Here is an 11,620-nt window from a genome sequence, read left to right on the forward strand (position 1 = left end):
ACTGGAGTAATATGATCACATTTTTTGGTTCTAGTCAGGATTCTAGCAGCCGTATTTAGCACTAACTGAAGTTTATTTAGTGCTTTATCCGGGTAGCCGGAAAGTAGAGTCCTTTCGTTGCCTTGATCTTTTCCCCCCTTGTCACTAAAATAACACCATATGTCCTCCACTGTCTGCATCAACAAATAAGCCCATTTCCCCCCAACCACACTTCTCACAAGAGAGAGTGTCCTAAGATAAACTTATTTCGCTTCCCCCTCTTTCTTTCGTTTTTTCCTCGTGCTGAACTCTCTCTGCTTATACAGCAGGTCTCTCGTTCCTCTCTCTCTATCTTTCCACTCCCTCCATGTCTCTCTCTCCGTTTCCACTCTCTCCCTCCCTTTCTCTCCCTCCATCTCTCTGTCTCTCTTCAGTTCAGGAAGTCAATAAAGGCCTTCTATGTTGAACAGTTTATTCTCAGGGTTCCTTTTAGAGATAAACTCTGCAGTTCTGTCTCTCTCAGTGGGTCTTGGCCGGGCGCCAGGGCTCCAGCTCTTGTTCGGGTATTGTTCCCCTTCTAAGAAAAGGCACAAAAGGGCCAATTGAGATCATGCGGGCTTGGGGTGTGGTGGTTGACAATGTTGAAAAGGATCCAATGTCTGCTTGTGTTATTTTGATTGCATATTCTATTGTTTCAGGGTGTTTGGTGTTCAAAGACACACAACATGTTGCGCCGATGTTAAAGTTTCAGTAATCTTCTCAGTCAACTTTTCTCCCTCCATATTCACTTTATAGTCCGAGCATAAGAACCCTACTGCCACCTAGTGATCGTCAGTTGTAACTACTTTATGTTAAGGTATGCTTGGTCTTCATTACAGAGCTACAAGCTGGTAGTGGAACTAAAACCTGACCAATCGCAGGCTTGGATGAACATGGGAGGAATTCAACATATCAAGGTACAATGACGACACAGTAGAGTTAGTTTGCACAAGTTAAAAGCCATTTACAAGCCACCAAGTCTTTGATTATACCGGAATTGCATATCAAGCAATAATGGCAGAGGATGAGAGCTGATAAATGTCTGTATTTGATCCACTGCAGGGAGACTATGCAGCAGCCAGGCAGTACTACCAGAGGGCCCTGATCCTAACCCCTGGCTCCAAGCTGCTGAAGGAGAACCTGGCAAAGCTGGACCGGCTGGAGAGGAGGCTGACCGGGGCCTAGACTAACCCAGAGACACAGCACTATCCTGGGCATGAGTTGGGGACCAAGGACCCTGGATGCCCCCAACAGTACGGTTAAAAAAAAAACGACTTCTTCTTAAGTCAACCTACCTGGTTGATGATGTGAGATTATGGTGAACATGACAGGGTTTGCAGGGTATGGAATCAGACTGGGAGTGATGGAGCTTCCAGGGGAGCATGAGGCTGGTTAAGCCTGTGACGGGAGTCACATTCTGGGGGAAGCAGATGGAGAGAGGACCCTAAGGAGTGGAGATGGAGATTCAGCCAGCAGCACTTCAAATTGGAGCGGACTGGATCAGCTCTCTTCAAGACAGTACCACGAGCTCCACACATCGCCCAGCCTGAAAAAGCTTCAAACAAACTGATCTGCTTTTTAAAATGTTTTGTTTAGTTTTATTTGTTTTCGTATTTAATTTCATGTTAAATCCTGTTTTAGGCACTACATCTGTGATCACTTCCCTCATCGCTGCTGATGTGCAAATCCACAATTAAACCCATGTTGAGATTTTGAAATGTATTGGGTGTCATGTTCACAGTAAATGCTCCAACAATATCATTCTAGCTGGAAGACAAAATTGCATTTTGCCAACATGAAGGACAGTTTTCTGAAGTCACTGTATATCCATGCTTAGGTTTGGACTTGCCTTGACTCAAATGTGGCCCCTGCAACCCCTTAGCATGAGCTTGTCTGGGATACATAAGCCCTGTTATAAGACAATGTGTCAGTGTGCTCCGTGATCACATCGACAACATGTGCTTTTAACCTCAAAATATGGGCAGAGCCTCTGAGAAGCAAGCAACGTCTGCTCAATGTAGCCTTCCACAAGTACAAGTAAGCTAGTGTCTGTAGACTCCCCCGAAGGCCTAACACTGACCCTCTGATCCGCTCAACATTTCTGACGCTGTGTATTATTTGTTGCTGTTGATGTTGCTATGATGATCGTGAATGAATATTTTATGTGGAATGTACAATAAGATAAAGATGAACTGACTAGTGCAATGACTGAGATTGATTTGCACCATACAAATAAATATATGTTTTATTAACTGGTGTCGGTGCGTGATAAATAGACGTGTCTCTATCATTGTGAATTTGGAGAAAGTCATATGAAATGGGTCTATACTGCCCCCATCTGGCCGTGTGAGTACATGACATGTTAAGGAATCTAATTAGGTGATGATGGTGGCAGGTGCAGCGTGGGAAGCTGATGAGCGCTTCAAAGTAGAAAGGCGCATTGTCAAGTTTCATTTATCCGTGTCACTTTTATTCCGATTGGTCTTAATAAGCTAAACTTTTTTTTAATGCACTTTGGATGAAAATGTTTGTTTTCCTAATTGTGTATCTGTCTGTGTTGGGGCTTGGAATCCAGCACGGTAAAAGGGCAACACATTGATATTCGTTCGAGTTTTGTTGTAGTAACTTGATTGAGTAAATGGGGATTCGTCTGTGATTTTTTTTTTGACCATTCTCTTTTAGATGTACATAACCAGACTGAAATTGTACAGAATCTTCCAAATTGTGCATTGAACGGAACAGAAGAGGGAAATGCAACCCTCACCAGTGGATTTCAACTTGAAGGTATGGAAGAACACGTTTAACAGTGAATCATGAAACAATCGAGGTGAGGGCGTTGGCACTGTGTGCTCTTTTTAAGCATGGGTCCCAATCTCTAGGATACAGTGGAACAGGGGTGATCTGCCTGTCGCTAACTACAACCCAACCTGGGGTGGCGGGGGTAGGTTTTAGCGGGTGGAATAGTGGAGAACAATTGAAGGTTTACGTAGTAGCGACGCAAATATCATGGTACATATGGACACTCTAATATTGTACTTTTTAATGGTAAGTTTCCAAACATATGATAAATGGAATTGAGTCTCATTATGGTTAAATACGTAAAGCCAGTTCTAATTGGAATGGTTTAGAGGACAGTAAGAAAATACGAATCAGTATTTACCTGGCTTGAAGAGATGGAATATAATATCTGTTTACAGGACACGCATTCAACCATTTTAGATTAAATTGTGTGGGAAAAGGACTGGTAGGGGGAGATATATACACACTTTTCACATGGGCATAGAAACTAAAAGGGGTGATGATATTAACAACCATTTTGATCTGAATGTGCAAATTGTCCAAATAGATCTGCAACGTAGATGGATTATTTTAAATATGTTATTGGACCACAAACGGATTTGGGTCATTGATCTATACTGATGATCCATGCTGCTTTGAAAATATATGATAATTGATCAAGCAATACAATGCTTGATCAAATATTTATAATACTGTTTTAAATAACTCGATGGACCGTAAAATAAATCGCACTACAAACTATCATCCCCATGCACTTAAGGAAATCACGAATATCATCGCTATATTGAAACTAGTGCATAAATGGAGGCTTAAATATCCCGAGCTAGTGAGATCTACGTGGTGGAGGCTCAATCAAGCTAGTCGTCTTGACTACTTTCTTGTCATTCTCCCTGGCACCAAAAGATGAAGTGCTGACAGAATTGCGGTCGGACCATCAAATAATTGGCGTATACATTACTCTTACAGAATTTCCACGTGGGCGAGGATATTGGAAATGTAATCAAAGCCTATTGGATGATAACTTGTTTTTAACCAGGACAGAAGAATTTATAACTTTTTCCGACACTACGTACAGTACAGCAGATCCCTTATTGTATGGGACACTTTTAAATGTGGATTTCGAGGCCAAGCAATTCAATACTAATCTTTAAAACAAATCCAATTTAGGTCAAAAGAGTTCGTATCAACAAAGTAAATGGGACTAACCGTACAGATGTCAATAAAAACTGAGGTACAGAATAAGTTAGAGGAAAAATACACGGAGGAACTTTAAGAAAGATCAAGTGTAATATATTATAAAGTGAATTGGATTGAATATGTGGAAAAATGTACCCAATTCTTTTTTTTATATATAAGTTTTTACAAGTGACAGTCACCCACAGAGCACCAAACCAATGTTTTGAAAGCGGAAGCAAAGTACTTTAAGCATATATTTTCGTTTGTCTCCTCCATCTCCACTAGTTAGAGGTATCGATTTTCTTTCTATAATAATGTAAAATTAACTTCTGTACAGAGACTCATGTAAAGGCCAAATTACAGAGGAAGAGCTTGCTGATGTAATTAAAGCCTTTAAGTCCGGGAAAACTCTTGGGCAGCTGTAAGCAACAATAGGTTCAGAATCTATTCTGGCTATTATGTAATGTGCACAATGATCTACACAAATGCTGGTAGCATCAGCTGGCAAGCCCAGACATGGTCATGCACTGCAATACTACCCCCCCCACACGTCCTGAAGCAGTGAGTAACCTGTCCCTGCACACCAATAAAGAAACCTGTAACCTCTGAGCTTTGTTGCAGATCTGGCAGGGGTTCGGTCCTTCATGCCAGAGCAGGAGATGGAGGTGAGGATCATTGGTGGTGTGGAGGCCTGGGCCCACTCCTGGCCATGGCAGGTATCCCTACGCTTTACCACCATGCCAGCCTGTGGTGGGTCCATCATCGCCCCTCAGTGGGTTCTGACTGCCGCACACTGCTTCAAGCAGTGAGTAGTTCTGGAAGTTCAAGTAACCATAAATGGAATGGATGTGTAGCTAGAGAAATCAAAGTAATTATGGATGACGTTTTACAGGTATAACAAAGTGGATTTCTGGACTGTGATGGCGGGAAAACATGACCTTGAGAATCCTAATGAAGAATGTCAACAGGTGGGACACACACATGGACGAATGACATTCAAGTCATTAAACATTTTTTTTAAATTCTGTATTACTATTCTCCGTTGACATTTTAACTGTTAAGGCACACATTTATTTTTGTTTTCAGTTGGTTGCAATCTCAAAAATAGTCACCCACAAGGATTACAACCGCATGACAAAGATGCATGACATTGCCCTACTGAAGCTGAAGACCCCGCTGATGTTCAACCAGTGTGTGAGACCCATAGAGATATGGATGAGGCCAATCGAACCCAAAAAGCAATGCACAGTGACCGGCTGGGGTACCACCAGAGAGAGTCAGTAGATTGCCTACATTTCTTTTTGAAATTTAGTTGTCTCTTTTCTCTTTAGAAGAAAGGTCAGGTATGGTCTTCTGGGGTCATGACTGACATTAAATCATAATTGATCATTCACCGTGAGGACGGTCCTGTTTCTTGTTTTCACCTCTTCGTGTGCTCTTTCTCCCTTTTCCCACTCTTCTACTCTCAGATGGGCCTCATGCCAACAGACTCCAGGAGGTTAATGTGACCTGCCTGTCCCCAGAGGACTGTAACAAGTTCTACCGTGGTGTAGTTCAGCCCACCATGTTCTGTGCTGGAGACCCTGAAGGAGGTGTAGACGCCTGCCAGGTAGTGAACTCGAACCCTGACCATGCTCTCATTTATTTATCCCTTTCATTGTATTCTACTTTCATATAACAAGTCTGTCCTGTTCTCCCGGTCTTGTGATGTGGTTGTTCCTGCAGGGTGACTCAGGTGGACCTCTGTCCTGCTACACAGGGTCCAGGTATGAGTTGGCTGGAGTGGTCAGCTGGGGAGTGGGCTGTGGTAGAGCCCAGAGGCCTGGGGTCTATACTAAAGTACAGGTCTACCTAGACTGGATCAACGAATTAATTCAAGGTAAGTACACACTTGGAGCCCAACCCTGGAAAAGTACTTATTTTTAAGAACTCAGAAGATTTATTTATGATCTTTTATTTTTAACAGGTGAAAAGTCTATGTTTGATGGTATTACTGTGACTGAAGGTAGGTTATGTCACTGCTACATTAGTTAACTACCTGATATAAACGTTCATTTCTACTCCCGTAAACATCTGATTTAATTTTAGTCTTACTGCCAACACATCAAATTGTATTTTGTTGATCAAAACATTGCGTTATCAAAATCGTAGATCATGTTCAGTTTGACCACTAACCCTCTTGTACCCACGCTCTTCCTGTCTCCCAGAGAGTTGTGGTCAGAGTAAGGTATTGGCCTGCCGGCTGGACTCCCGCCCGGCGTGGTTGTATGTGACCTTGGAGGGTGCGGTGCGGGTGGGGAGTGTGACAGAGGCTTGCGCCAACTCCTGGCCCTGGCAGGTCAGTCTGCAGTCCAAAGGGAGACATTACTGCAGCGGGACCCTGATCAACCACCACTGGGTCCTGGCACCCCAACACTGCCACAGCAAGTGAGTAAGTCACCAAGTACTGACACAGGACACACACTATTGTCTGTAATCTACCCCTTCAAACATTCAACCTCTGGCTGTGTACCCCCTCTAGCACCAGGGTCAGCGCACTCTCAAAGAAATGTTTGCCATCGTTGTAAGCCTGCCACACGCACTATACGATAAACTTGCGTTTATTAAACATAAGAATGAGTGTTTGTCACAACCCAGCTCTTGGGAAGTGAAAAAGAGCTCTTATAGGACACGTAAATTATTTAGCTCTTTATTTCGCAATCTTACATATAAAACCTTATTTGTTCATCAAAAATTGTGAATAACTCACCACAGGTTAATGAAGGATGTCCTTGAAAGGATGTATTAGTCTCGGTCTTAAATAATGTTCCTCACCTAGTCTGTGCCTGTATTTAGTGAGGGCTGAGAATCCACTCTCGCATAGGTACGTGGTTGCAAAGGGCATCAGTCTCTTAACAGCGTGATTTGCCAAGGCAGGATACTGAGTGCAGCCCAATCCAGAAATCTGGCAGTGGCTTCTGATTTAAATGACATTTTCACAGAACCGCTTGTTGCAATTTCGACGAGGCTCTCGTTCAGACATCGGTAAGTGGACTGGAGGCAGGGCATGAATGGATAAAGAACCCAGTTGTATGTGTCATATGTTTCTGTTAAGTACCTGCGAAATTGCGCACCCACCCATGTCTTACTACTCGAAAGTCGTCTTAATTCTCGCTCAGACTCCTGTGGCTTATTTGAAATTGGCATGTTTTGTTTCTAAATGTCTGCGCAAGAGTGAAGGTTTCATTGAGTTGTGAGATAGTACTTTTGCACATTTAACACACTGTGGCTAAAGAAAGGCACTACTCCCAGTATAAGTGAACCCCAAATCAATGTAGTTCTCATTATATTTGCTCCTCTTCGATGGTCCAACGTCCCTGCCTGTTGTTCGGTGTTTTCCCGGGTAAGGGGGCAGTAGCTCCTTGGCTGCATCAGTTCACAACAGTCAGTGTCCATGCTAACTGGGCAAACAACAAATGTAGAATTACTGATGCTAGCATTGGATGTGCTTGTGGAAGCAGAACAACTTGTGTTGTTGACAGGTGCAGGTGTAGTACTGCTGGTAGTAGCAGTATGTGTCTCTAGGGAAGCAGCCTTTTTTAAACCATTCATCTGTTTTCGAGCAAATGGAATGAGCAGCAGCTACGTTTGGCTACATACGGACCGTTAGTGAAATTCCCGCGAGAGAGTAACGGTTAATGTGATTGGATGTTAATTATTTGAGTAGGCTACCTGTATTTGACATTGTTAGTTCACTGAACACCTAGATGGTTAAATTTTATTTTTGACAGTGAAACGAGGCTACTGGGGTCTTCTCTCCTCTATTTCAGAGCTACAGTTGACACAGTGGTGCTGGGAGGTCACAACCTGAGGTTCATGGCTGCCCAGACCATCCCGGTGGACGAGGTGTTCAGCCACCCCCACGAAGGAACCTTCCCTCCGACCTCTGACCTCACACTCATCAAGCTCAGTGTTCCAGCTCGATTTGGTATCAAATACTCCTCCAGAATGGGTTACTTTAGCTCACTGATAGTCTTGCTTGACTGGTTTACAGGACCGTTAACTTGGCTTGCCGGCCTAAAGAATGTGACATATCTAAGGATGCTTATTCTGGTGGTTTTCTTCTCTGATATGTACTTAGATGACACAGTGTCTCCAGTTTGCCTCCCACATGAGGATCTGAAGCTGGATGACAGCTGGTCCTGTGTGACAACAGGCTGGGGAACCAGCAACTCGGCACGTATGTACAGCAACAAAGCTCATGACCATAGGTTCTTGTGTACTGTTGGTGGCCGGTTTACCACCGAGGGACTCCTCCTCCTCCTGCATCCACAGTGTTTCATCGATCTTGCTCTTACTTATTGTCATAAATAGGCAGCATCCTTCTCTCTATATAAATATATAATGTGCTCTCTTTGTCTCCCCCTAGCGAAGGTTAGCAGAGCCACCCTGCACCAGGCCAGGCTGGGTCTGGTCAACAGGACCGCTTGTAGAGCGAGCTGGGGAGAGGATCTCATCACGGACACTCAGCTGTGTACAGACCCAGCCGGCTCTGTCTCCTGCATGGTATGTATAGTGGGACGGTTAACTCTAAGGTGTTCTCGTGAAGACCTGGGTGATGATTTGGATCAATGAATGGCTATGAACTAACACGACTGATGTGAACGAGTGGTCTTCATAAAAATGAGGAATGATTCTAAGTTGATGTTGAATACCCGACTGGACTAGTGCACGCAAACGTTCACTATGTTATAGTTTTAACATTAGTAATATATCATTTTCAAATATCAAGTATTTTCTTCTATCTTCCCCATCTATAGGGGGACTCTGGTGCTCCACTCCTCTGCCAGAAAATAAATGGGGTCTTCTTCCTCTTTGGGGTGGTCACATGGGGCAGCCCGAGCTGTGACATCAGCACACCAGCAGTCTTCTCCCGACTATCAGCTTATCACTCCTGGATCACAAACATAACCACTGACATCTGACTTTGTTTCACATAATGAAATAAACAATGACTCTTTTTTTTTTGATCCAGTGTTCATTTTCAGACTTGTGTTAAAAGGCAAAGGCCCACAATGAAATGGTGTATGTCGCAATCACAATTAATGTTCCAATAGGTTTGAGGAGAACGTGTCCCGTGCACGCACACACACACAAAGCTGACTGCTGTCGTACACTGTATTTCTGTCTTCATATCGTTTGTCAAAGATGTTTACTTTTCTCTTGTAATTATGTTTGTAGACTATGATTGAGGTAAATTGTAAATGCATTAAATTATAACATGTTTTAAGGAGGTAGGAATGAACACTTTCTCATTCCATGACAGCCTGACCAGGTGAATCCAGGTGGCAAGATATGACCCCTTATGGCACTTAAATCCACCAATCAGTGTAGATCAATGGGAGGAGATGGGTTTACGAAGGATTTTTGAAAGCCTTAAGATATGGATTGTGTATGTGTGCCATTCAGAGGGTGAATGGGCAAGACGCAATATTTAAGTGCCTTTGGAGCAGGTTATGGTAGGAGGTGCCAGGCGCACCGGTTTGTGTCAATTGCAACACTACTGAGTTTTTCTGTGGGAAACAATGGAGTCAACATGGGCCAGCATCTCTGTGGAACGCTTGTAGCAGCCATTTCCCGGCGAATTTTGGGGGTGAAACTTTCATAAAACAAAAACATTATCTTTTTAAACAGTCATAGGACAGACGTTTAGCCTTCTGCTCTGTTTATCTGGCCTATAATCTCGCACAAGGTTCCTTTATCACAATATGTCAATATTTGGCTACCTATAAAAGTCAATGGCATGCTTGGAAATACTACCAGTGCCACTGTAAGATAATGCTGATGTGACATTCAAACAGGCGCTGCACAGCTTAAAATGTCAGGAGCCTTGGGTTGACCTGGAATAACTCGTCCTAGACAGCCAGCTACCAAGAAACAACCCATGGGGAATGTCAGATTTACCCACATGATTTATTTGAATGAAGATAAAATGTTTGTAGGCTACAGGCTAACTAATGAGCCGATACAAAGATCATTATTTTTGTGTAGGCTTTAAAAAAATGTTTTTTTTATGTTCCATTCATAGTTATATAGAGAACTCTAGTGCCCAAAAGCCTGTTTGGGAATTGGAAGTGTTGACTTTCCCCATTTTGAAGTAGTGGGACTGAGTGGGACTTGCTATGGGTTAAGGAAGAATCACATAATTCCATCCAGGTCATCAGGGAATCAGCCAATGAATTATACTCCGAAAACATTCCATAACTGCAAGTGGCAGAAAATTGCCAACCAAGGCTTTATACCTGTTCAAACAACACAGGGCCCTTTCAGTTCGTTTACCAACTTGTAGAAGAAGTACACTGACTACTTCAAAATGGAGATAGATGGCCTCAATGGCAGTGCTCGTGCACTCACAGAAGCCATAGTGGGACAGATACGTTGTGATCTCAATGAACTCAATGATTTTGTATCATAAGGGCGTGCGGATAAACGCATAAATGTCATGTTAATTGACTGCTATTATCTCATAAAACAAAACATATAAGATATCATAAGCCTGTGTTGACCTCAGACCTTTTTCTGTGTGTTTTCCAAAACCCTGTTCATTCCCCATTAATTTTTCCCATAGGGATGGCTTTATTTATTTCCAAGTTTTAGGACTACAAGATGGCAGCTCTAGAGAGTACCACAGTTTGAGTCATAATACCCATCAAACCTAGCGGTCAAACAAATAAATGGTTCCAACACTTAGAATAAGAGCTGTGTTTCATGTAGGCTTAACCTGGAGTGACATTTTGATAACCGTGTAAATCTCTTTAGGACAAGGTGACTGTTCAGTGTTTATAAAATTCCCTATGGGAAAAATGAATGGTGGGAAAACAATTGGAACCATTTCCCTATTTGACCGCTAGGTTTTATGGGTATGATGACACCTCCACTGTGGAGCTCTATTGTGGCCATAGCAAGTGAGAAACCACACCGGGCTTGAGAAGCTGTCCACATTTGGTGAATTAGGATAGATAAACAATGATTATTCAATATAGCTAAGTTAATAGATTTCAACGAAGATAAACAAAACGGAGGGGAAATCCGGTGGAGGTGGTTGAGCAACGCTGAGCTGTGACTGGAGCAGAGATGGCTAATGGTCAAGAGTTCAAACAGTTTATTGAGGAGTTACCAGCCAAACCTGATGTGACATGGCTAAAACCTACTCTCGATTTTGTATTACAGGGTTATGTTGCAGTCCATAGAGATATCATAGAGATATGATGGGGGAGGAGGAGGGTGTGTTACCTTTATAAAGCAAGGGAACCCATATAGGTGTGTGGGAGAGGGAGTGGAACAGTAGTATGTAGTGGTAGCATTGTGGTTGGGAGGGGGGATATGGTAATAGTGAACTTTCACAACGTGTGTAAGAGATTGGAGTTTGGGAATGTGTCCCTTGGGAATGTAGAAGGTCAAGATAGGAGACGGGTAATGTGGTGTGGGGATTTTAATGCTCATAGTACACTATGGGGAGGGTCACGGACTGATGTAAACGGACAAGTGTTGGAGGGAATACTGGATGAGAAAGGGCTTGTGAGTCTTAATGACGGCCGGGGAACCAGGATTGACCCAGTAACTGGAAATGAATCTGCTCTGGATCTTA

The 11,620-nt window shown here is 43.0% G+C and overlaps 2 protein-coding genes across 2 annotated transcripts in view; both read left to right on the top strand.

The window, feature by feature from the left end:
* LOC118392567 (protein O-mannosyl-transferase TMTC1-like) overlaps window positions 1–2,270 on the top strand; it is a 105,047-nt gene extending 102,777 nt beyond the window's left edge. The window contains exons 18-19 of the mRNA XM_052460222.1: window positions 858–935; window positions 1,081–2,270. Coding sequence (XP_052316182.1) covers window positions 858–935; window positions 1,081–1,203 — 201 coding nt within the window. The 3' untranslated portion in view covers window positions 1,204–2,270. The remainder of the gene's footprint in view (window positions 1–857; window positions 936–1,080) is intronic.
* Window positions 2,271–2,417: 147 nt separating this feature from the next.
* On the top strand, window positions 2,418–9,733 carry LOC118392378 (transmembrane protease serine 9-like). The gene is made up of 13 exons (XM_035784323.2): window positions 2,418–2,597; window positions 2,701–2,802; window positions 4,615–4,798; window positions 4,886–4,961; window positions 5,080–5,269; window positions 5,463–5,602; window positions 5,719–5,872; window positions 5,960–5,998; window positions 6,201–6,420; window positions 7,803–7,960; window positions 8,114–8,212; window positions 8,402–8,538; window positions 8,793–9,733. Exons 1-13 carry the CDS (start codon window positions 2,537–2,539, stop codon window positions 8,955–8,957), a joined length of 1,725 nt encoding a protein of 574 aa, XP_035640216.1. The 5' UTR covers window positions 2,418–2,536; the 3' UTR covers window positions 8,958–9,733.
* The last annotated feature ends 1,887 nt before the right edge of the window (window positions 9,734–11,620 follow it).

The sequence above is a fragment of the Oncorhynchus keta genome, chromosome 13, assembly GCF_023373465.1.
Source record: "Oncorhynchus keta strain PuntledgeMale-10-30-2019 chromosome 13, Oket_V2, whole genome shotgun sequence".
In the NCBI taxonomy this organism is placed as follows: domain Eukaryota; kingdom Metazoa; phylum Chordata; class Actinopteri; order Salmoniformes; family Salmonidae; genus Oncorhynchus; species Oncorhynchus keta.